At 42.1% G+C, this 26,865-nt stretch overlaps 1 protein-coding gene across 2 annotated transcripts in view; it reads left to right on the top strand.

Moving 5' to 3' along the window:
* The window catches only part of naa25 (N-alpha-acetyltransferase 25, NatB auxiliary subunit), a 95,361-nt gene that overhangs the window by 8,367 nt on the left and 60,129 nt on the right, over window positions 1-26,865 (top strand). For both annotated transcript variants that reach the window (XM_048556286.2, XM_048556284.2), the window contains exons 2-4: window positions 9,000-9,085; window positions 17,191-17,329; window positions 19,690-19,808. In XM_048556286.2, the coding sequence (XP_048412243.1) occupies window positions 9,000-9,085; window positions 17,191-17,329; window positions 19,690-19,808 (344 nt within the window). The remainder of the gene's footprint in view (window positions 1-8,999; window positions 9,086-17,190; window positions 17,330-19,689; window positions 19,809-26,865) is intronic.

Raw genomic sequence — 26,865 nt, 5'->3', positions numbered from 1 at the left:
CTTTGAGTTGTCTTATGGTTTTGAAATCAAGATTTCCTGATCTGTTTTTGATATTTCACAGTGCTGCAGGGATTGCAATACAGAGAAATCAAACATTGTAGAATCCAAATTAACAATTTCCTAAGCAGTTATTTTCAAGTTGAGTAATGTGAAATTCAAAACAGCAATTCAGAAAATACTGAGAACTGTTTATAGGTCATGATCAGCTAGATAATGTTTCAGGTCAAAGATGATTGACTAGAAATTTGGAGTTTGGAAGAAGAGTAGCTGCACCAGATGCATGAATTCTGTTTTGGCCTTACTGCTAGTGCCAGACCTGCTGAGTTTCTCCAGCATTTTCTGTGTTTTTATGCACGAGAAACGAATGTTTATATTGTGGGTAATAAAAAAGAATGATATATTTAATGGCCTCCTAAGTGCTTTACAAGTAATAAAGTACATTTTTACTAGAGCTGTTGTAATGTAGGGTAAGTCAGCAGCTGATCTGCACGCAGCAAGGTCCCACAAACAACAGAGTTTACAATGCAGTTGTGTGTTTTCTCTTTATGCATATGAAATATCATCTGGCTATATCGAATGAACAGATTTTTCATGTGGCTATTGTCAATTAGAAAGGGTTTGCAGACCTTTAACTAACTTGTTCACAACTGCGATTTGAATGTTTTTCGGTAATTAAAGAAGGAATTTTAATCCAAAAGGAGTCTTTACTGATTAAGGAGTAAGCTATATAAGATATAATTGTTATTGTTTAAAATAACTTTACTAGTGTTTAGAGGTTGATGAAAGTGTGCAGTCAAAACAATAGAATGGACTCAGGTTAATTTATTTTGGCACCAAAGGACATGTTGACAGTTGGTATTGAAGGGAAAGATACAGCATTATGTCTGAAAGACTCGTTAATGGTATCATTTCCATATTTAAACATGAAACAGTGGTCAACATGCAGTTGCTAAGTTCCCTGGTCTCCTAATACTCAAATGAAACTCAGTGTTCAAGGAGTGATTGCAGCTCTTTGCAGAAGTGAAAGTATGTTTTTCCATCCTTTCTCCTCCATTGCTATTGCTCCTCAGCTACCCCCTCCCTTCAGTCCCACCAGCACCCTAATATTGCCCATTTTGAGCTTGACCAATTAACAAAACAGAAAACAATGAGTTCAGATCAGATTGCCTAACTGTACAGATGGTACATTTTTTGCGTCTTTAGGCTGGAAGATAAATTGAGGAAAACTGAATGACTTGACAAAGAGCTAACTGATTCATTCCTGGAATAAGCTCAGAGTAAGTTTTTCTGTGAAATGAGACTAAGTTTTAGATGGTCTAGTTTTCTGCAAGTTTAGGAAAGAGCCTTATGATTAGATTTTCTAATTTCAATTAAAATGAGACTGTGTGCTGTGCTTCTTAGGTGAATCAATGTAATGCTTCAATATTTGACAGTCACCTGTTTTTACATTGTGGAGGCATGAGGTGCTTCCCTGGATTTATGAATGAAATATTTGTAAGTTGTGAAATGACACAGAGAAATATTGGGTTACTATCCTTTTTTGAGTGTGATTTTGAGAGATTTTTCAGTTGTCTGACAGTTACATCAGAGCTGACATTGGTCAGAGGCTGAGTCGTTGACCTGCTGAAACTACTTGAAGGAAGAAATCAAGGAGATTCACAGTTAGGGATGAAAATATAGCCATGGTAGATGGAACACTGAATCTTTACATTGCATCTCACAAGTCGTTACTAAATTGGATCAGTAGATTTGGTCTGTACATGGCTCCAATATCATAGCTCCACGGCATTACTAAATTAGACAGTTTGTCTGTAGTCAGCAGTTAAGGAAGCCAAGCTGCTGTGTGGATATTCCACATGCCAATGATCAAAAATAATCAATGTTTTGTTGAGTTTCTATTAATGGGTCTATTAGAATTGGAGTCTCTTGAACGAATCTCTTTTTTTCCAGCTTACTCAATAAATATGGCATCGAGTTTTACAGCATTTTGCTACAATGTGACAACATGTACAGGAGCAAAGGGATTTAGGTCTTCAACTACACATTAACATAAGCATATGGATGTAACATAAGCATATGGATGTAAAATGTACCAGAAAGGTTAATAGATTGTTGGACAACACTCCAGGTGCTAGAATAAAAACGGGAAAACATGATGTATAGCCTTGACTACTGCGTTCAATTTTGACCATCACAACTCAAGGTAAACATGGGTAACATACATTGAGGATTCACCAACATTTTAAACACCAATGTAATTTAAGTCTTGAAAACTAGATGTATGAATCTGGCTTGTATTTGACCTGAATTGTCATTTATGATGGTGTGTATCTTGGTGAAACGATTAGATAAATGTAATTACTCGCTTTTGTTTAAGAATACAAAAGAAGAAGGTGCAATTTTCAAATTAACAATAGGCTATTAAGGGATTGAATTAAAGAAGCACTTTATTTACAGACCGGTGATAAGGAATTCTCTACCCCAGTAAGCTTTAGATGATGGGTCAATTGAAATTTTTAGTGATGGAAGGGCCCATTTTTCATGAAGGTATTGAGAGATACTTAACAAAGGCAAGAGTAGTTAGATCAACAATAGTTAAATCATATTAACAACTTTGAATTGCCCACTCCTGTTTATACTTTCCTGAGGGTTTTGGCATGAGTATTGTGGAAAAAGGTCCTTTGAATTCTCTTTTACAATGGAGGTCTTCAAGGAGTGTTGTTAATTTAATTGGTTTCATTTGTCCTAAGCAAGAAGTTCACCAACAGCATTGTGGTTGAGTACTTTCATCAAAACCATTAGAAGTGAATCAACACTTCGCCTTTATGCTTTAATTTTAAGGAGATTCAATGCCAGAAGAAGAATTGGATACACACGTCAACAGAATTGCAACTCTGTAGAGAATCAGTTGGTCAAAACTTGATTGAAATATACAGGAGTCTTGACATGGTAGATGTAGAGAAGTTGTTTCCCCTTGTAGGAGAACCTAGGATGAGAGGACATACCTTTTATTGAGGTTAACACATATAAGACCGAGATAAGGACAAATTCCTTACCACAGAGGGCTGTTGGGGCTGGGTTGTGACAAATATTCAAGGCGAAGACACACATTTTTAACTAATAGGGATATCAGGGTCATAATGAAAAGGCAGAAAAGTGATGGCAAGAATTATCAGATCAGTCAAGAATTTACTGAGTGATGGAGCAAACTCACTGGACTGATGACCTAGTTCTGTTCCAACATGTTTGTGCCGACCAGACATCTGAATCTAACCTAGTCCAATTTGCTAGATTTAACCCATATTCCACTAAACCCTCGGTATTCATGCACCCATCCAGTCTTATAGCTCTTTGATGGAGGTGGCACAGGCACAGTGGCTAAATAGCCGCCTCCACTGTAAGTATTATCATTCATAGTTTTTATACAATAGACATGAATGCTTTTGACAGCTTTGAAGGCATAAGAGCTCAGCACATGGTCATGATGTGTGCACTTGGCTTTATCATGTTTTGGTACTGTGCATGATAATTTCACAATTTGAGGGAGAAAACCTGTAGCACATTGAGCGATAGGATGCCTTTTTGAGTTCTTCCTCCCAGTCTGGGAAATTTTGTACATATGTTAAACTGACTTTTGATCTAACCATGGTCTTTGCCAGAACAGTTAACAGTTCTGTCACTATGACACTTCCACATCCAGTGATTCATTTGTCATATATGTCTTGTTGCCCACTAAATCAGTGGAAGAGCTGAACATATTTTTAAGAAATAAATTTCACATGTTTTTGATTTTCGATATTGAATCCTGCTTGGCGTGGTTAGTGGGACATTACATGACATTATAGACCGTTCACATGACAAGGGGGCTCAAGCATAAAAAACGGCCATGCTTTTGGTTGGTCATAGAAGTCTCTGTACATTGTATGAATTCATCAAGTTTTTGGCATATTTTTTAAATGTTTTCTAAAGAGGTGTTGTCAAAGTTTTGCAGAAAATTCAGTTTATGGGGATTCCAGTCACGGAGTCATGAAACAGGCCCTTTGGCTCAAACTGATCCATGTTGACCATGGTGCCCTCTCAGCTAATTCCAATTGCCGACATATGGTCCATATCCCTTTAAATCCGTCTCATCCATTGTACCTATCCAAACCTTTTTTAATGTTGCTATTGTACTGCTTCAACCATTTTCTCAGGCATCCCATTCCATATACGTATCACTCTGCATGAAGAAGTTGCCTCTCAGCCTTCTGTCCCTTTTGACCTTTAAACCTATGCCCTTTCCAAACAAGTTGGGAAAATGTAGAAACAAACGCAGTAATTGTTGAGAAAACTCAGCAGGTTTGGCAGCATCTATGGAGATACCCTTCTGAAGAAGGGTCACTGGATCCAAGACAATAGCTCTGCTTTCTGTCCACAGATGCCAGGTGATGGCCTAGTCGTATTATCGTTGGATTGTTAATCCAGAAATCCAGATAAGGTTCTAGGGACCTGAGTTCGAATCCTGTCACAGCAGCTGGTGGAATTTGACTTCAATAAATATCTGGAATTAAGAACCTAATGATGACCATTAATCCATTGTCAATTGTCAGGAAAACCCATTTGGTTCACTAATGTCCTTTAAGGAAGGAAACTGCCATCCTTACCTGGTCTGGCCTATTATGTGACTCCAGAGCACAGCTGTGTGGTTGACTTGTAACTGCCCTCTGAGCAATAAATGCTGGCCCAGCCAGCGATGCCCTCATCCTGTGAATGAATAAAGAAAAAAAAATGTGGCCAGGCCTGAGTTTTCCCAACAATTTCCGTTTTTGTTTCAGATTTCCAGCATCTGAAGTTTTGTTTTTTTTGGGTGGGAAAGTATGGGTGTCCACATATGTCGATTGCAGTAGTTCTATGATTTTAAACGTACTGTACCAGGAGAATTAATTGTCTGTTAAAAACTGATGTGTAGTTTAATTAAGTAATATGCATGGGAGACAATGAGAAGATGACAGATATTTTCATACATTTTAATTTTAAAAATGTTGAGCACTTCAGGTTAGGACCCACCCTCAAAATCTTTAAGCTCGTTATCAAGCGATTTTTGTGTTTCCCTCCCATTATTCCATTCTTTGAAATCTTTGTGACTCTGCCACAGTCAGGTGTTCATTTTGTAAAGCATCAGTGATATTAACTCTGATCTTTTTTTCTAAATAGGAGCTGAATTTATATCTGCTGCGAAGAGAATGGATATAGCTATGTCAGTAGTATTACTTAGTATATTTCAGGAGAGTAAGAGAAGGAGTTATCTGGTGTTGGTGTGATGATGGAATGATCCTCTCTGCCCTGCTCCTTCTTATCATGTACTGCCTTCTCATTGCAAACCAGAAAAGAGAGAGAAGACAAATAATCATGTTCAATTGGGAAATGTTGCTGAACAAAGAGACCTTGCAGTGCAGGTTCATAATTCCTTGAAAGTGGAGTTGCGGGTAGACAGGATAGTGAAGGTGCCGTTTGGTATGCTTGCCTTGATTGGTCAGTGCATTGGGTCTGAGAGTTGGGAGGCCAAGTTGAGCCCATCCTCGACTTTGGTTAGGCCCCTTTTGGACTAGTGCATGCAGTTCTGGTCGGCCTGCTACAGGAAAGAGGTTGTGAAAGGGTTAAGAAAAGATGAACAAGGATGTTATCAGGTTTGTAGGTTTGGACCTATAGAGAGAGGCTGAATAGGCTGGGGCTGTTTTTCCTGGAGTGTCAGAGGATGAGGGTTAAACTTATAAAAATTTATAAAATCATGAGGGGCACGAATATGATAAATTGTCAAGGTCTTTTCCTCAGGTAGGAGAGTCCAAAACTAGAGGGCTGAGAGAAAAAAGATTTAAAAGGGATTTAAGGGGCAACATTTTCATCCAGAGGCTGGTTCGTGTACGGAATGAGCTGCCAGAGGAAGTGTTAGAGGCTGGTACAGTTAGAAAATATGAAAGGCATCTGGATGGGCATATGAATAGGAAGGGTTTAGAGGGATGTGGGCGAAATGCTGGCAAATGGGACTAGATTAATTTAAGATATCTGGTCAACATAGTGGGACCTAAGGGTCTGTTTCTATGCTGTACAGCTCTGTGACTCCAAATATCAAAAGAATTTTCAGCTGGTTGACTTGATAAGCACAGTTATGAAGCTTTGAGGTAGAAGGATTTGTCCTGATTAAATCTGAAGGATGTGACCAAAAGAATGGGTACCTGTAAGCACTGATGGTATAGAGACAACCTTCTGTAAAATTTATTATGCTTAGTAATCCTTACCAACTCTAAGTTATTGTGAGGATAAGAAAGCGTGTGCTATCCATTATTTAGTTCTTCATTTGTGCTTAATATGTGCTGTCTTAAGACATTCTGCCTTAGATCACATCATCAAATCTGTCAACTTTTTATGTATATTTGGCTTCAAACTGTTAGAGTCAGTATTTTTTCTGTTGAAGGGTCTAGGCCCGAAATGTCAGCAGATCTGCTCCTAAGATGCTTCTTGGTCTGCTGTGTTCATCCAGCTCTACACTTCATTATCTTGGTGTCATACACTGTTGTTGTATAATGTATCCTCACCCCTGCTCTTGGGTGAGCTATTGGCCATCGTAAGGTTTAATAAAATTTCAATTTAATAAGTTTAAGAAGACTGCTGTGGGTCCCAGGTCACGTGGAGGCCAGAACAGGAGAGAATAACAGGTTTCCTTTCCAAAAGGATATTAGTGAAACTTGTTTCAGAGATAGCAGGAACTGCAGATGCTGGAGAATCTGAGGTTACAAGGTGTAGAGCTGGATGAACGCAGCAGGCCAAGCAGCATCAGAGGAGCAGGAACATTGATGTTTCAGGACTAGACCCTTCTTCAGAAATGGGAGAGGGGAAGAGGGTTCTGAAATAAATAGGGAGAGAGAGGGAGGCGGATAGAGGAGAAGATCACTGGACAGGAGACAGACAGGTCAAAGAGTTGGGGATTGGACCAGTAAAGCTGAGTGTAGGTGGGGAGGAGATAGGTCAGTCCATGGAGGACGGACAGGTCAAGGGGGTGGGATGAGATTAGTAGGAAGGAGATGGGGTGGGTCTTGAGGTGGTAGGATGGGATAGGTTGGAGGAAGGACAGGTCAGAGAGGCATGGATGAGCCAGGCTGGTTTTGGGATGCGGTCGGGGGAGGGGAGATTTTGAAACTTGTGAAATCCATATTGATACCAAGGGGCTGCAGTGTTCACACGCGGAATATGATTTGCTGGTACTGAAACCTTCAGGTGGCATTGTTGTGGCACTGCAGGAGGCCCAGGATGGACATGTCATCTGCGGAATGGGAGGGGGAGTTGAAACATTTCGCGACTGCGAAGTGCAGTTCTTTAGTGCAAACCGAGTGTAGGTGTTCCGCAAAGCAGTCCCCAAGAAAAATGTCTTTGGTGGTGGGGTCAGATTGTAGATGGCACAAGTGTTGGAGGGTGATGCATTGGATCCAGAGGTTGGTGGGGTGGTACGTGAGGATGAGGGGGATTCTGTTTTGGTTGTTATTGCGGGGAGAGAGTGTGAGGAATGAGTTGTGGGGGGGGTGGTGCGGCGGTTGCGGTCCTTGAAAAATGAGGACATCTGAGATGTACAGGAGTGGAATGCCTCATCTTGGGAGCAGATGTGACAGAGGCGATGGAATTAAGAATAGGGACTCTGTCTGGGACATTTTTCCGTTCCCATCCTTGTCTGCTTTCCGGAGGGACCACTCTTTCTGTGACTCCCTTGCCCGGTCCACACGCCCCTCCAACCCCACCACACTCGGCACTTTCCCCTGCAACCGCAGGAAGTGCTACACTTGCCCCCATACCTCCTCCCTTAACCCCATCTCAGGACCCAACAAGACTTTCCACATCAAGCAGATGTTCACTTGCATATCTGCTAATGTGGTACACTGCACCCACTTGTTGCCTTTGTGGCCTCCTCTACATCAGGGAAATCAAGCAGAGGCTTAGGGACTACTTTGCGGAACACCTACACTCAGTATGCACTAAACAACTGCACCTCCCAGTCGCGAACCATAGTGGGATGGTTGTCATATTAGTGAAACAATTGACTGGTTACATGGCTGCCATTAGTTTTAGCTTTTAACTCCTTTTACTGAATTCATCTGCCATGGTAGGATTGAAATTCATGTTCCCAGAACATTTGTTTGGGGCCCTGGATTACTTGTCTAGTGATATTACTATGCTACTATCTCCCCAAGATGCATAAGAGTGCCACAAGCTGTAAATACCCCTCCCAAGTCATTCGCCATCATGACTTGTAACTTCCTTGCAATTTCTTGATTGCCACTGGTAAAAATCCTGGAACTTGCTTCGCAACAACACTGTGGGTATCCCCAGACCTCCAGGACTGCAGCAGTTCACGAAGGCCATCACTTTAGCAAGGGCAATTGGAGGTTGTCAATAAATGCTGACCTCGGCAGTGACAACCACACCCCATTTACAAATAATGCAAGTTTGCTGTTACTATTCTTCTCAGATGGGATCTGTAGGGCCTGCTTAGTTTAGCATAGAGGTGGAAAACTATTGGGTGGTCTGATGAGAGGAGGCTGTTGCCTTAATCAAAATGTGTTTTTTTTTCTTCATAACAACTGGGTGCAGGCTACTTTGGTATGATAGAACTTACTACAAAGACGAAGGGAAACTTAGTAGATCTATCTCCTTCGAGATCCTGAGTTGTCACTCTTCCCATGTTGACATGACATATTCATGGGCAATGCTTAAAGCACTCCTTAGCATTAATCTTTTCAGACCTTAACACTTTATATGACAGCTAGGTTTTTTCATATACTTGATGTAAGTGGTGCCCATGGATGCCAACTTCTCTGCTATTGCACATTTTCTTCACTTCAGTTACATTTGAAAATATTTGTATATTTGACCTGGCATGAGTTTGCACGTTTGTTTATTTTCAATAGAAACATCATACCCTACCCTTTTTACCTCCATTTTGTGAAAACTTATACATAGTATCTTTTGCACAGATTATCTGGACAATGGCAATAACAAGATGGCTATACAGCAAGCTGACAAACTGCTCAAAAAACACAGGGACCTTCACTGTGCAAAGGTAAGCAAGCATAATGATAGTTTTCTAAATTGGATTGCAATATGTAACTGTTTTCATAGTTGCATGGCTTGAGGCATGATTGCAATGTTAATTGTTAAAGTAGCCTGTCCTTTTAAAAACAGTATTGAAGCTTTCCCAACAGTTCACTGGTCTAAATGGTTCTGCTGTAAGTGGAGTTTCACTTGAGGTGACATGTTTTGATTATTCTCATTTTGTTTTGTCTGGCTATTTCCTGATTTAAAAAGACAGTAAATCAGAGAACAGTTCATTTCTAATTTTGTCGTGTACAAGGTGTAATAATATTGAAATTACATGGTCTTCTGTAATTTTATGCCACATCAAATCTGATCACGATATGAGAGTGGCCCTACTTATTAGAGAGTTCATTATTCCATTCGTGAAATTATGCCCTTTTGAGGGGATGAATTATGATGGTTGGACAAATGCACATTTGCAGTTCATATAGTGTTCAGAGATAGTAGGAACTGTCGATGCTGGAATCTGAGATAACAAGGTGTAGAGCTGGAGGAATGTAGCAGGCCAGGCAGCATCAGAGGAACAGGAAAGCTGAAGAAAATTCTGAATAAGGGTCCCGACCCGAAACTTCAGCTTTCCTGCTCCTCTGCTGCCTGGCCTGCTGTGTTCCTCCAGCTCTACACCTTGTTGTCATATAGAGTTGAATTGTTAATGAGGAAATTGGAATATGTTTGACTAACTGGTACGAAAGGGCAGGTGGGGATGAGGGGTTCTTTGTCAGTTTGGCCAGTGGCATTCCACAGAAATCAGTACGTGGGTTGCAACTGTTTACAGTATGTGTTGATATGTCGACATGTCAGCAAGAATAGGAATAGGAGGAATTGGGAGATGAATCCGTGGCTTGAGAACAAGTGCAGGGGACGAGGATTTGGATTCTTGGATCATTTGGTTCGAGGTGACTTGTGCAACAGGCAAGGGCTGCACCTGAAATGAAAGAAACCGATTCCCTGGAAGGGAGATTTGCTAGAGCCGCTTGGGAAGGTTTAAATGAGTTGTTTTTTGAGGGTTGGGGTGTTTGGGATCCAGAGCAGAAGCAAGATAATAGAAGAGGTTGAGGACAGTACAGAGGTTAATGCTAGCACTTTAAATATTAAAGGCAGTGTTGGTAGTTGGAGTACTAAACATGGTAGTCAAGAGCACAGCAGTAGGCAAAGGAAGTCTGGGTTAAACTACATTTATTTCAAGGCAAGCGGCCTCACAGTAAAGTCAAATAGGCAAATGAATTTGGGGCATGGATGGGTTAATGGGATTGGGATACTATGGTTACAACAGAAACGTGGCTGAGGGAGGGATAAGGCTGGCAACTCAATGTTCTGGTGTACAGATGCTATAGGAAGGATAGAAGGGGAGGAAAGAGAGGAGGAAGTGTATTTTTGATTAGGGAGAACGTGTGTGTTTGTCCGATGAATAAGTCTATGTGGGTAGAACTGTGAAATAAAAAGGGGGTGAACACTTTAGTAGTTTTGTGCTATAGGCTCCTCAGTAGTCAGTGAGATATTGAGGTGCAATTGGTGCCTGGGATTCACAGATAACTGCAAGAATCATTGGGTTGTAATATTATGGATTTTAAATTTCCTGACTGACTGGGATTCAGAGTTAAGGGCTTGGATGGAGAGAAATTTAAGAATTCGCAGGAAGAGCTTCTGGTGCAGTCTGTAGATGGCCCAATAGAGAAGGGGCAAACTTTGGAAATAAAGCAGGGCAAGTGACAAGTGTTCGTGCTGGAGCACTTTGGGACCAGTGATCATAATTCCAATTTGAGGATGAGAGGGGATCTGATTGAAGCGTATAATATTATTAAGGGATTGGACACTCTCTGGAGGCAGGAAGCATGTTTCCGCTGATGGGTGAATCCAGAATCAGAGGACGCAGTTTAAAAATAAGGAGTAGGCCATTTAGAATGGAGTTGAGAAAAAACTTTTTCACCCAGAGAGTGGTGGATATATGGAATGCTCTGCCCCAGAAGGCAGTGGAGGCCAACTTTCTGGATACTTTCAAGAAAGAGATGGATAGAGCTCTTAAAGATAGTGGAATCAAGGGTTATGGGGATAAGGCAGAAACAGGATACTGATTGTGGATGATCAGCCATGATCATAATGAATGGTGGTGCTGGCTCGAAGGGCCGAATGGCCCACTCCAGTCCCTATTGTCTATTGTCAATAGTTTTAAAGTAGATATGGACAAAGATAAGTCTGGCCCAAAGTTTGAGGTTCTAATTTGGGGCAAGGCCAATTTTGAAAGTCTTAGATGGGAACTTTCAAAAGTCGATGGTTGGGGGAAGGCTGTTTGCAGGCAATGGGATGTCTGGTAAGTGGGAGGCTTTCAGAAGTGATTTAATGAGCATTCAGGGCTGGCATGATACAGTGAAGGGTAATAAAACCTCAAAGAACTGGGGATGCTGTAAATCAGGAACAAAAACGCAAGTTGCTGGAAAAGCTCAGTAGGTTTGACGAAGAATCACCAGACCGGATACGTTAACTGATATTTTCTTCACAAATGCTGCCAGACCTCCTGAGCTATTCCAGCAACTTCTGTTTTTGTTGTGAGAGTGAAAGGTAAGCCTGGCATGAGTGGGGAGCCCTGCATGACTATAGTTATTAAGGCGCTCATCAAGAAAAAGATGAAGACATTTGGTTTGTACAGGAAGCTGGGATCAAGTAAATTTCTTGAGTACAGAGGGTTTTATATAGAACATACAAAACATTACAGCACAGTACAGGCTCTTCGGCCCTCGATGTTGTGCCGACCTGTCATACCGATCTGAAGCCCATCTAACCTACGCTATTCCATGTACGTCCATATGCTTATCCAATGACGACTTAAATGTACCTAAAGTTGGCGAATCTACTACCGTTGCAGGCAAAGCGTTCCATTCCCTTACTATTCTGAGTAAAGAAACCGTCTCTGACATCTATCCTATATCTTTCACCCCTCAATTTAAAGCTATGCCCCCTCGTGCTCGCTGTCACCATCCTAGGAAAAAGGCTCTCCCTATCCACCCGATCTAACCCTCTGATTATTTTATATGTTTCAATTAAGTCACCTCTCAACCTTCTCTCTAACCAAAACAGCCTCAAGTCCCTCAGCCTTTCCTCGTAAGACGTTCCCTCCATACCAGGCAACATCCTAGTAAATCTCCTCTGCACCCTTTCCAAAGCTTCCACATCCTTCTTATAATGCGGTGACCAGAACTGTACACAATACTCCAAGTACGGCCGCACCAGAGTTTTGTACAGCTTCACCATAACCTCTTGGTTCCGGAACTCGATCCCTCTATTAATAAAAGGTAAAACACTGTATGCCTTCTTAACAGCCCTGTCAACCTGGGTGGCAACTTTCAAGGATCACCGAGATCTCTCTGCTCATCTACACTACCAAGAATCTTGCCATTAGCCCAGTACTTTGCATTCCGGTTACTCCTACCAAAGTGCATCACACTTGTCTGTATTAAACTGCATTTGCCACCTCTCCGCCCAGCTCTGCAGCTCATTCATGTCTCTCTGCAACCTAAAGCATCCTTCGTCACTATCCACACCTCCACCGACCTTAGTGTCGTCTGCAAATTTACTAACCCGTCCTTCTACGCCCTCATCCAGGTCATTTATAAAAATGACAAACAGCAGTGGACCCCACACTGACCCTTGCAGTACACTACTAGTAACTGGTCTCCAGGATGAACATTTCGCATCCACTACCACCCGCTGTCTTCTTTCAGCAAGCCAATTTCCGATCCAAACTGCTATATCTCCCACAATCCCATTCCTCCGCATTTTGTACAATATCCTACTGTGGGGAACCTTATCGAACGCCTTGCTGAAATCCATATACGCCACATCAACCGGTTTACTCCCATCTACCTGTTTGGTCACCACCTCAAAGAATTCAATAAGGTTTGTGAGGCACAACCTTCCCTTCACAAAACCGTACTGACTATCCCTAATCAATTTATTCTATTCTAGATGATTATAAATCCTATCCCTTATAACCTTTTCCAACACTTTACCAACAACTGAGGTAAGGCTCACTGGTCTGTAATTACCAGGGTTGTCTTTACTCCCCTTCTTGAACAGGGGAGCCACATTTGCTATCCTCCAGTCTTCTGGCGCTATTCCTGTAGACAATTACGAGTTAAAAATCAATGCCAAAGGTTCGGCAATCTCCTCCCTGGCTTCCCAGAGGATCCTAGGATAAATCCCATCCGGCCCAGGGGACTAAACTATCTTCACCCTCTGTAAGATTTCACCCTCTGTAGGTTTTGGAGTACACTTGAGAGAGGAGGCTAAAAGGGAACACGAGATTAACTCTGGCAGATAAGGTAAAGGAGAATACAGAGGACATGAAGGCCAAAGAGTATCCAGGGAGAAAATAGGGTGTCTTGAAGATCAACAAGATCAGTTATGTGTGGAACCATGACATGTGTAAGATCCTAAATGAAATTTCTAGTCAGTATTTGTCTACAAGGAAGGGATCTTGGGGAAATAAATAGTGATGTTTTGAAGAGCATCCACATTTACAGAAAAGGGGGTGCTGATAGTCTTCAAGTGCATCAAAGTAGATAAATCCGTGGCACCCGCCGAAGTGTATCTTAGGACTTTGTTGGAGGCTGGGGAGGAAATTGTGCGAGCCCATGTGGAGATTTTTGTATCATCGATAGCCAAAGGTTAAGTGTCATAAGATTGGAAGGTGGTTAATGTTGCGCCATTATTTAAGAAAGGCTGCAGGGAATTTCTTGGCAACTTTAAACTGGTGAGCCTAATGTTTGTGCGGACTAAATTGTTAGTGGGGATTCTGAGAGACAGGATCTACGGGCATTTTGAGAAGAAATAACTCATTTGGGATGATTGACTTGGCTTTGTGGGTGGGAAATCATGTCCAATGAATTTGGTTGAGTCTTTCGAAGTCTATGTAGACTTTAGCAAAGCCTTTGACAAGGTACCACATGGTGGGTTGTTGAGTGAAATTAAATCTCATGGGCTCCAGAGAGAGCTGGACAATTGGATACAGAGCTGGCTTGTAGGTAGAAGTAGGAGGATGGTGGTGGATGGTTATTCTACAGATTAGAGGCCTGTGATCAGTGGTGTGCCGCAGGGGTTGCTGCCAGGTCCACTATTATTTGTCATTTATATAAGTGATTTGAATGAGAATTTAGGAGGTATGGTTAATAACTTTGTGGATGACATCAAGATTGGTCGCGTCGTGAGTATTGAAGATGGTTATCTGGGAAAGCAGTGAGATCTTGATCAACTGGGCCAGTGCGCTGAGGAATGGCTGATTGAGTTCAATTTAGATAAATGCAAGGTGTTGCATTTTGGTAGGTCAGACTAGGGCAGAACTTAACCAGTTAATGGTAGGTTCCTGGGGAATGTTAGAGATTGAAGAGATCTCTGGGTACAAGCTCATAGATTTTTGAAGGTGGAGTCACAGACAGACGGGGCAGTGAAGAAGGCTTTCAGCGTGCTTTCATCAGCCAGAGCGTTGAGTACAACCGTTGGGGCATCTTCTTGCTTGTCTCCAGGACATTGGTAAGGCCACATTTGGAGTTCTGATCGCAGTTTTAGTCACCCTACGCTAGGAAGGATACTGTTAATCTAGAAAGGGTGCAAAAAAGATTCATGAGGGTGCTACTTCAACTAGAAGGTGAGATTTACAAAGAGAGGCTGGATCGGCCGACTTTTCTCCCTGGAATGTAGGAGACCTTATTGAAGTCAGTAAAATCATGAGAGGCATAGATTAGATAGCCAACAGCTTTTCTCCATGGCAGGGGTGTCTAAAACTGGAGGGCATTTATTTAAGGCGAGAAGGGAGAGATACGGAAGGGTCCAGAGCGGCAATTATTTTCATACAGAGGGTGGAGAGTGTCTGAAACAGGCTGCAGGAGGTAGTGGTGGAGGTGAGTTCAATTTTGTCACTTAAGAAACATTTGGACGGGTACTTGGATGGAAGAAGTTTGGAGCAATACAGACCAAACACCGGCAAATGGGACTAGATTAATTGAGAAAACTGAGCGGCATGGACAAGTTGGGCTGAAGGTCTTGTTTCCATGCTGTAAATCTGTGACTCTCTTTAGAACGATGAAGGATGAGAGGTGACTTGATAGAGGTGTGCACAATGATCAGAGATATATATAGAGTGGACAGCCAGAGACTCTTTCCTAGGATTGGAGGTAGCTATTACGAGGAGGCTTGTCAGTGGAGGTGGATACAGGGGAGATGTCAGAAGTAGGATCTTTACTCAGAGAGTGGCAGGGATGTGGAATGCATTGCCAGAGAGGTGGTGGAGTTGGCCTCGGGCATTTAAGCAGCTGTTAGATAGAATGGTTGATAGTATAAGGTAGTGGGGGAAGGTCAGGAAGACCTTGGGTTTACGGCTAAAGTTTTGCACAATGTCGTGGGCCAAAGGACCTGTACTGTTCAATGTTCTATGACTGTATCACTCAGGAAGAAAGTGAAAGTACTCTCGCAAAATTTGCAGATGACACTAAAACAGGTGGAAAGGCAGATTGTGAGAGGGAGACAAACACTTGAGAGAGATATTGATCACTTCACTAAGTGGGTGAAAAGTTGACATATGGAGTATAATGCGGACAAATGTGAAGTCTTCATTTTGGAAGGGAGAACAAAAACGCTTGTCTAAATTTTTTAAAAATGCAGAAAGCTGAAATATGAAGGGACTTGGGGGTACTTGGGTATGAAACACAGAAATCAAGCATAGAAGTGCAGCAGGTAATTAGGAGGGTAATGGAATATTGGCCCTTACTTCAAGGTTATAGGGGTATAAGAATAGACAAGCCATACTACAAATATGCAATGTGTTGGTGGGGCCACGTCTGGAGTACTGAGAGCAGCTTTGGTCCCTTTATTTAAGGAAAAGTATGATTTCATCGGAGGCAATTCAGAGAAATTTCATGAAGATGATTCTTGGTATGGAGGGGTTGTTTTATGAGCAAAGGTTAAACAAGTTGGGACTCTATTCTTTGGAATTTAGAAGAATGAGTCATGATCCCATTGAAATGTTTGAAATTCTGAAGGGGCATGATAAGGTAAATGCTGAGAGGATATTTCCCCTGGTGGGAGAGTTTAGGACCAGAGGATATAGTCTCAGAATGAAGCATGCCATTTAAGACCGAGATGAGGAAGAATTTCTTCTCGTGGAGGGTTGAATATCTTTGAAACTCATTGCCACAGCCAACTTGTATTTATTTGTGGCTGTGTCCTTGTGTATTTTTAAGGCTGAGATAGATTTTTGATCAGTGAGGGCTATGGGGAAAGGGCCAGAAAGTGGCTGTGAAAGATGTTGGATCAGCCATGATTCAATTAAATGGTGTAGTAGACTCGAAGGGCCGAACAGCCCACTCCTGTTGTTAGTTCTTATGCTCTTGTCATTTTCAGACTGCAGTTTAGAAATTTTGCTTGCTCTCGAGCCAGTCTTTCCAAATGCATTTTTCATATAAAAGTACAGTCTTTTAGTTAAAGTCGTAACGAGCATGGCTACTGTTGATGTTACAGAATATGAACAAGGCGTCTCCTAGGATATCAATGACAAATACTACATACTTTGCAAATAACTCCCATTCTCCCTGTTTCTCTTTGGACAGAAATGTTGAAAAAATAGCTTTTGAGTAAACACACTCGTAGTCTGATTTGTTACAGATTTACCAATATGAGTAATTTGATGTCATGAATTAAGAATTTGAGAATTCGAGCTAGAATTAAGTTCTGTCATGTGCACTCAAGTATTGGAATACAGTGAAAAGTGTACAAAGTCACTATTCTCCAGCTCTTCCTTGGTTACAAACACCAGAATTGAAAACCAACAGAAATAAAAGAAGCAGAGCCAAAAGGAAAGAGGAATGCCCAGATCTAAACAAAGAAATATACCTAGATCTTAAAGTCCCATCTCAGTACAGGTGTATGGAACACTCAGTTAGAAATGCGAAGTATTGCCAAAAGTTTCATTTCATTTCCTTTCCTCCCTGCGCCATTGATACCAATATGCAAAGTGTACCTAATGACAGGTGCAATAACTGTTAATGTAGAATCTTTATTTCTTTGTGTGTTCTGGCCAATTAGGTCCTAAAGGCAATTGGCTTGCAACGGACTGGCAAACAAGAAGAAGCATTTGCTGTGGCACAGGAAGTAGCTGCACTTGAACCCACAGATGACAACTCCTTGCAGGCTCTCACTATTCTTTATCGTGAAATGCACAGACGTAAGTTATCTCCAAAGGATGGGTGGAGAGAGGAATGAACAAGGACTACTTGTAAATCAGTTTACTGAAAATTAATCTCCTTGATGATCATTGTTAAATTTATGTACCCACCTGAGATTTGTGGGTTTTTTAAAAAAAATTGAAAATGAAACTGAAATTACTCAAATTTGTTTGATAATGCTGATCTGTTCCAAGACACCCACTAAATAACTGTCTATGCAATTTGTTCAATATCTGGTGTTGGTGTGTTATGTGCAGAGCTTCTACCATGGAGTAAGGAACTTCTGAGCAAGCATCTGTGCTTAACTTTAAATACTTAAAGAGTAGCATTTGGTGTACTTAGCATAGAGAGGACTGATGAAACTATGCTAGGGTCTTTTTAACACATAATTACTTTTACAAAGATATCTGGAAAGCTGAATTTCAGTTAACTTCAGTTATATATCCAAAAGTTTGTAAATCTCAACAAGGAGTTGCAATCTTCATTAAAGCGATAGCAGCCCACAATGGCTGATTTGGAGGTTCTCAACACCAAGTGCTGCAGTTGCACACTTTTAACAAAAAACTTTAAATGTGGCAGAACATTTTCGACAATTTTATATTTTTAAAAAATTGAGCAACTGCATCTGAAATAGACAGAAAAATTCCAAAATAGAAATACGTAATAACTACAACATAAAAAGAAACCATTTGTACTGTCAAGTTTTATCTGTCCCCCAAGGGAAGAACTCGCCTCCCCTGGCTTTTCCCTGTAGTCCTACAATCATTTTCCTTTTCAAAGAATGATTCAATTTCTCCTTGAAAACCTCAGATGACCCCACCTCCACTCTTGCAAGCAGTGGATTCCAGATCCTACTTATTTGCTATGTGAAAAATATTTCCTCAAATCACCATTGCTGCTTTCTGAATGATCGCAAATTTGTGTCCTCGAGTTTTTAATCCTTCCATTAATGGGGCCACTTGCTTTGAATTTAGTGTATCCAGCACTCTAAGTGACTTTGAATATCTCTGCCAAATCTCCTGTCAACCTTTTCTTCTCCAAAGTGAACAGTCTCAACTTCGCCAATCTTCCTATGTAACTGAAGTTCCTCAATCGTAACCTCACTTCCATGAACCATTTTTGCACCCTTTGACATCTTGTCATCCTTGTTCAATGCAGTGACCACACTGGATGCAATACTTCTGTTGAAGCCAAACAATTTTTATACATAGCTTAACATAATCTTCTTGCTTTTGATAAAACGCTGTATATCATTTGCTGTTTTAACCAAGTTTTCAATAAATTTTGCATGTTCAGTATGTTTTAATAACATTTCCAAGTTACTCTACTTCCATGCCCGCTTTAAGCTTCAACTGAAGAAATTCTTTTTGTGGTTCACACTGTTGTTTCTTCCCACTCTTTCACAAAGTAGAATCTGTGATGTGACACATCCTATCACTTTTCTTCAGTGTTTTTACCTGTTATATATACTTGCTTTCCAGTACCTTGTGTAATCCCTTCTTGTGTTGGTTCCTTCTGAGACATTGTAGCCAAATCTGATTTTCTAATGTTAACGTGCCTGTACTTTGCAACTTTGAGCAGTCATAGAAGACACTAGTAGGAATTTTCCTCCTTGCAGCAGAGGTATTAAATCTAGTTGCTGTTATTTGGATTAGATAACTCAACACAAATTTAGGATTGAATTTGAAGCCGAAAGAGGTGGTTGCTGTAAATGACTAACGAAAATAAAAATTGCTACAAAGCTCAGCAGGTCTGACACCATCTGTGGAGACAAATCATAGTTAATGTTTCAGGTGAAGTGACCCTTACTCAGAACTAGAGTTCTGAGGAAGGACCACTCGACTTGGAACATTTACATTTCTATTTAATTTGAAGCCTCTGGCTGCACATCTCGGCAATTTCTGCTGAAAATTGAGTTGACTATAATTTTTATGTACGTTTGGAATATATTGTTGACATTCAGACAATTTATTGTCCATCCCTTATTGCTCTTGCTGAGTGGCTTCCTTAGAGAGGAAGTTTCAGAGAGAAGTGAAGAGTCAACAAAATTGTTGTCAATCTAGAGTCTCTTTGGACCAGACTGGGTGAGGACAGCAAATCATGTTTGAAGGGCATTAATGAAGAAAATGAGTTTTTACAATTATCATCTCTTTTCTGGCGTTTTATTCCACGTTAATGGGTTAGTTCATCTTTAATCCATCTTTCCAGTCTAGTGGCATTTGAACTTGTCCCTTTGCTAATTAAGTCCTAATTTCTAGGCTGCTAGTCTAGTAATATTAGCATTATGGTAAGATCCCTTAAAAAAAATTTACTGTGCTTATTTTGTATGAAGTTGTGATATGTTGAATTTATTTTTCAGCTGAGCTGGTTACTAAGCTATATGAGGCTGCCGTGCGAAAAGTCCCAAGCAGTGAAGAATATCACTCGCACCTCTTCATGGCATATGCCAGGGTTGGAGAATACAAAAAAATGCAACAGGTATTATTTGTACAGCATAAAAATAATCATTCCTGTAGCAAGCAAATTGCAGTTTTGACTGGCAATTGATAACAAATAGAATTTTGTAGCATTATGAGCTAAACCTCCCTATTCAGACTTTTTCATCCAAGTCAAGGCAAATTGTCTGAAGTTAGTCAGTTTGAATATAGATTCCATTAAAAAATTAATTTGTCATTTGTTTTCAGATTCTGATAGACCATGCTCTGCATTTCAAATGTTTCTGTCTCCTGTCCTATTTGTAAAAGTGACATTTTTATTTCCTGAATTTTTCCTAGTCCCTCCTATTATTTAATAAAGATATAGTTTTGTAAAAACATTGAAGAGATCTATGTGGGCTTGACTAGGAGACTATTGTGTAACTAATCAGCCTATTCACACAGGTTAATGTTGTTAATCTCTCAGGCAACCAAAGTTGGAGGAATGCACTCTGCCACTTCTACATGGGTCATAAAACAAAAATGCTGTGTTAATTACCAAGGTGTCGGATAAAATAATCTTTTTATTTAAAACCAGACATAAACAAGTTATCAACTACATTTCTGTCATAAGCACAATTAGTGGTTATCAAAACAAAAACTCGTTAGGCAAATCCTGGCAAATTATGGAAAGATACAATAACAACAGGGTTGTCATTGTGTGTGATTTTAACTTACCCCATATTGACTGGGACTCCCTTAGAGCAAGAAGCTTAGATGGGAAAGAAATTGTTGAGTGCATCCAAGAGGGTTCATTGAAGCAGTATGTGAAGAGTGCAACAAGAGGAGGGCCATACTGGGCTTTGTATTGGCTAATGGGCCTGGCCAGGTGCCTGACCTTTCAGTGGGAGAGCATTTTGGAAACAGTGATCACAGCTCCTTAGGTTTTGAGATAGCTATGAAAATGGGTAAGTTAGGACCTTGATGGGTGGGAGCTGCGAAATTGGGGGAGGGCAAATTACGGCAGGAACTAGGGAGTGTTAATTTGGAGGAGCTGTCATCAGACAAGTCCACATTTGATATGCAGGAATTGTTTAAAGATCTGTTCAGAGTTCAAGACCGGCCTGTTCCAGTAAGGAGAAAGGACAAGGATGGCAAGTTAACAAACATTTGGATAATGAGTGATAATGGGAACTGCAGATGCTGGAGAATCCAAGATAATAAAATGTGAGGCTGGATGAACACAGCAGGCCCAGCAGCATCTCAGGAGCACAAAAGCTGACGTTTCGGGCCTAGACCCTTCATCAGAGAGGGGGATGGGGTGAGGGTTCTGGAAAAATAGGGAGAGGGGGGGAGGCGGACCGAAGATGGAGAGAAAAGAAGATAGGTGGAGAGGTGAGTATAGGTGGGGAGGTAGGGAGGGGATAGGTCAGTCCAGGGAAGACGGACAGGTCAAGGAGGTGGGATGAGGTTAGTAGGTAGGAGATGGAGGTGCGGCTTGGGGTGGGAGGAAGGGATGGGTGAGAGGAAGAACAGGTCAGGGAGGCAGAGACAGGTTGGACTGGTTTTGGGATGCAGTGGGTGGAGGGGACGAACTGGGCTGGTTTTGGGATGTGGTGGGGGAAGGGGAGATTTTGAAGCTGTGTAGAATACACCTCCTCCCACCCACCGTCCTGCAAAAATTCCATCCCCTATTCCCAATTCCTCCGCCTCCGCCGCATCTGCTCCCATGATGAGGCATTCCACTCCCGCACATCCCAGATGTCCAAGTTCTTCAAGGACCGCAACTTCGTCCCACAGTGGTCGAGAACGCCCTTGACTGCGTCTCCCGCATTTCCCGCAACACATCCCTCACACCCCGCCCTCGCCACAACCGCGCAAAGAGGATCCCCCTCGTTCTCTCACACCACCCCACCAACCTCCGGATACAACGCATCATCCTCCGACACTTCCACCATCTACAATCCGACCCCACCACCCAAGACATTTTTCCATCCCCACCCCTGTCTGCTTTCCGGAGAGACCACTCTCTCCGTGACTCCCTTGTTCACTCCACGCTGCCCTCCAACCCCACCACACCCGGCACCTTCCCCTGCAACCGCAGGAAATGCTACGCTTGCCCCCACACCACCTCCCTCACCCCTATCCCAGGCCCCAAGATGACTTTCCACATTAAGCAGAGGTTCACCTGCACATCTGCCAATGTGGTATACTGCATCCACTGTACCCGGTGTGGCTTCGTCTACATTTGGGAAACCAAGCAGAGGCTTGGGGACCGCTTTGCAGAACACCTCCACTTGGTTCGCAATAAACAACTGCACCTCCCAGTCGCAAACCATTTCCACTCCCCCTCCCATTCTTTAGATGACATGTCGATCATGGGCCTCCTGCAGTGCCACAATGATGCCACCCGAGGGTTGCAGGAACAGCAACTCATATTCTGCTTGGGAACCCTGCAGCCCAATGGTATCAATGTGGACTTCACCAGCTTCAAAATCTCCCCTTCCCCCACCGCATCCCAAAACCAACCCAGTTCGTCCCCTCCCCCCACTGCACCACACAACCAGCCCAGCTCTTCCCCTCCACCCACTGCATCCCAAAACCAGTCCAACCTGTCTCTGCCTCCCTAACCTGTTCTTCCTCTCACCCATCCCTTCTTCCCACCCCAAGCCGCACCTCCATCTCCTCCCTACTAACCTCATCCCACCTCCTTGACCTGTCCGTCTTCGCTGGACTGACCTATCCCCTCCCTACCTCCCCACCTATACTGTCCTCTCCACCTATCTTCTTTTCCCTCCATCTTTGGTCTGCCTCCCCCTCTCTCCCTATTGATTCCAGAACCCTCACCCCATCCCCCTTTCTGATGAAGGGTCTAGGCCCGAAACGTCAGCTTTTGTGCTCCTGAGATGCTGCTGGGCCTGCTGTGTTCATCCAGCCTCACATTTTATTAACTTGGATAATGAGCATGGGTTGTGAATTTAGTCAAAAGGATAAAAAGAAGCATATGCAAGGTTTAAGAACCTAAAATCGGACAGGGCCCATGAGAAATATAAAGAAAGCAGGAAAGAACGCAAGCAGGGAATTAGGAGAGCATGAATGGGCCTTGAAATGGTCTTGACATTTAGGGTTAAAGAGAATCTCAAAACATTTTATAGATACGTTAAAAGACAAAAAGGATAGCTAGGGAGAACGTAGGACCACTCAAGGATAAAGGAGAGCACTTGTGCATGGGGGCAAGGTTGTCAGCTAGATCCTAAATGAGAATTTGCATCAGTATTCACCCAGCACAGGGATACGGACGATAGTGAGATTTGTGTGGAGCATGCTTATATGCTAGGGCATTTTGAGATTGAGAGAAGTAGTATTGGATCTCTTGAAGAGCATTAAGGTGGAAAAGTCCCCAGAGCCTGATGGTATCTACCCCAGGTCTTTGAGAAAGGCAAGAGGGTAGATTGCTGGGACCAAGACCAAGGTCTTTGTTTCCTTGTTAGCCACTGGAGAGGTTCCAGAGGATTGGTAAGTAGCTAATGTTGTTCCTCTTTTTGAAGTACAGAAGTAGGGGTAATCCCAGAACCTACAGACCAGTGAGTCTCACATTGGTGATTGGGAACCTATTGGAGAGAATTGTTAGGGATAGGATTTACACACATTTGGAAGAGCAAGGCCTAATTAGAGGCAGTCATTATGGCTTTATGTGGGGCAAGTCATGTCTTAGTAATTTGATTGAATTTTTCAAGAAGGTGACAAAGGTGATCAGTGAGGCTAGAGCAGTGGATGTTATTTACATGGATTTTAGTAAAGCTTTCTACAAGGTCCCTCATGGTAGCCTCATCCAGAAGATTAAGCTGCATGGTATGCATGATGACTTGCTTGCTTGGATTCAGAATTGGCTTGCCCATGGAACATAGTGGTGGAAAGATATTTTTCAGGCTAGAGGCCTATAACAGGTGGTGTTCTGTTGGCATCTGTTCTAGGACCTCTGCTGTTTGTGATCTGTATAAATTATGTGGACAAAAATGTAGATGGGTAGGTTAATAAATTTGCAGATTATAGAAAGATCAATGGAGTTGTGCATAGTGTAAAAGGTTATCAAGATATACACCAGTTGTAGATTTGGGTGGAGAAATGGGAGATGGAGTTTCATGTGGGTAGATGTGAGGTGTTGCACTTTGTGAGATCAAATGTTAAGGAAACATATGCAGTTAATGGCAGGACTCTGAACAGCATTGATGTCCAGAGGCATCTTGGGGTTCAAGCCCATCATTTCCTGAAAGTGGCCACTCGAGTAGATACGATGGTAAAGAAGGCATGCTTGCCTTTATTAGTCGAGGAATTGAGTACAAGGGTCAGAATGTTATGTTGCAGCTTTGCAAGGATCGCAAGTAAAGAGATAACCGGAACATGGGAAACTCTCAAAAATGAGATAACGAGAGTCCAGATACAGTATCTTCCTGTTAGGTTGAGGGCCAAGGCTGGTAGGTGTAGGGAATGCTGGCTGACAGGAGAGATTGAGGTTTTGGTCAAGAAAAAGAGGGAAGCAGATAACAGGTATAGACAGCAGGGATTGAGTGAATCCCCAGAAGAGTATAAAGATAGTAGGTGTACTTAAGAGGGAAATCAAGAGGGCTAAAAGGGGACATGAGATAACTGTGGCAAAGTGGGTAAAAGGAGAATCCAAAGGGATTTGACAAATATAGTACGGACAAAAGGGTAACTAGGGAGAGAATAGGGACCCTTAAAAACCAGCAAAGCTGCCTATGTGTGGAACCGTAGGATGTAGGAAAGGTAATAAACGAGTATTTTGCATCAGTATTTACAGTGGAGAAGGATATGCAAGATGTAGAATGTGGGCAAATAAATAGTGAAGTCTTGAACAATGTCCATATTACAGAGGAGATGGTGCTGGACTGCTGGAAGGTGGATAAATCCCCAGGACCTGATCAGATGTACCCTGGAACTCTGGGAAGCTAGGGACGTGATTGTTGGCCCGTTTGCTGAGATATTTGTATCACCAATAGCCAAAGGCGAGGTGTGGGAAGATTGGAGGGTGGCTGATGTGGTACCACTGTTGAGAATGGTGGTAAGGAAAAGCCAGGGAACTATAGACTGGTGAGCCTGACATTGGTGGGTAAGTTGTTGGAAGGAATCCTGAGGGTCAGAAATTGCATGTATTTGGAAAGGCAAGGACTGGTTAGGAAGAGTCAATATGGCTTTGTGCATGGGAAACAGTGTCTTGCAAACTTGAGTTTTTTTGAAGAAGTAACTAAAAGCTTTGATTAGGTCAGAGCAGTGGATGTGATCTACATGGACTTCAGTGAGGTGTTCGGCAAGTATCCTCATGGTAGACTGGTTAGCAAGGATAGATCACATTGAATACAGGGAGAACAAACCATTTGGGTACGGAACTGGCTTGAAGGTAGAAGACAGAGGGGTGGTGGTGGAGGTCTGCTTTTTAAGATTGGAAGCCTGTGACAATTGGTGTGCCACAAGAATTGGTGCTGTGTCCACTGCTGTTTGACATTTACATGCATGATTTGGCTGTGAACATAGGAATGGTTGGCAAGTTTGCAGATGACAGTAAAATTGGAGATGTATAGGACAATGAAGAACGTTACCTCAGAGTACAATGGGATCTTGATCAGATGGGCCAGTGGGCTAAGGGGTGGCCGATGGAGTTTAATTTAGATAAACGTGAGGTGCAGCATTTTGAAAGGCAAATCAGGGCAGGACTTAATACATTTAATGGCATAGTCTTGGTGAGTGTCGCTGAATAAAGAGACCTTGGTTTGCAGGTTCACAGTTCCTTGCAAGTGGAATTACAGGTAGACAAGATGGTGAAGAAGGCATTTGGTATGCTTGCCTTTATTGGTCAGTGCATTGAGTATAGGAATTGGATGGTCATGTTATGGCTGTACGGGGCATTGATTCAGTCACTTTTGGAATGCTGCATCCAATTCTGGTCTCCCTGCTATAGGAACAAGATTTCTGAACCTTTCCAAGTTTCACAAAGATTTACAAGGATGTTGCCAGGGTTGGAGGTTTTCAGTGCAGGGAGAGGCCTAATAGGCCAGGGTTATTTTCCCTGGAGTGTCGGAGGCTGAGGCATGACCTTTATCGAGGTTTGTCATGTTACAAGCAGCATGGATAGGATGAATAGAAAAGGTCTTTTCCTGGGGTGGGGAATCCAAAACTGGTGGGCATAGGTTTAAGATGAGAGGGGAAAGATTTAAAAGGAACCTAAGAGGCAACTTTTTGACACAGGGTGGTCCATGTATGGAATAAACTGCCAGAGAAAGTGGTGGAGGCTGGTACAATTCTAACATTTAAAAGGCATCTAGATGGGTGTATGAATATTAAGGGTGTTTAGGGTAATGGGCCAAATGCTAGCAACTGGGACTGGATTTATGTATGATATCTGGTCAGCATGGACAAGTTGGACTGAAGGATCTACTGCCATGCTGTACGTCGCTTGACTTTCTGACTTACGGCCCTGGCCCATGTAATGATTTGTGTACAGGAACAATCAATACATATAGAAATTGAAGGAAACAAAAAAAAATTGCCTCATCGACATAGATGATTCATTTCATTATTTATTGGTTTCTAAGTGTCCACCACTGTTTTCTTGTAATTATTCTGATTCATTCTGCCATGAACATACTGACATCAGCTAAATGTGTGGACATCCTTTTTTGATGTCTTCACCAATTCTGTTTTTTGTCACTTAGATGGAGAATGTGTGATCATATGTATGCTAAATGCCCGTCCTACCTATTTATTTTGCCACAGAGAAACGTAAATGAAATCTGAACGCTGTCCCCGCCCTGTGCCTTCCAGAATAATTTGGGGGAGCCAGTAGTGTGGTGTTCATGTCCTTGAACTAGTGATCCAGAGCTGTAGCTAATTCTATGGGAATTGTTTTCAAATCTCACCACAGTTGCTGTTGAAATTTAAAATCCCGAATTAAATGCTTGTTTCAGTATTTGTCATGATCAAACAATTATCGATTGTTTTAAAATCCCGAATAGTTGTTAATGTCGATTAGGAATACAAATTTGCCATCCTTATTTCATCTGGCCTACATGTGACTCTAAGCTGACTCGTAAGTGTTCTCTGCAAAA

This window comes from Stegostoma tigrinum, chromosome 26, assembly GCF_030684315.1.
Source record: "Stegostoma tigrinum isolate sSteTig4 chromosome 26, sSteTig4.hap1, whole genome shotgun sequence".
In the NCBI taxonomy this organism is placed as follows: domain Eukaryota; kingdom Metazoa; phylum Chordata; class Chondrichthyes; order Orectolobiformes; family Stegostomatidae; genus Stegostoma; species Stegostoma tigrinum.
Note: the sequence above shows the minus strand (reverse complement) of the source record. Positions and strands in the feature narration are given on the sequence as shown.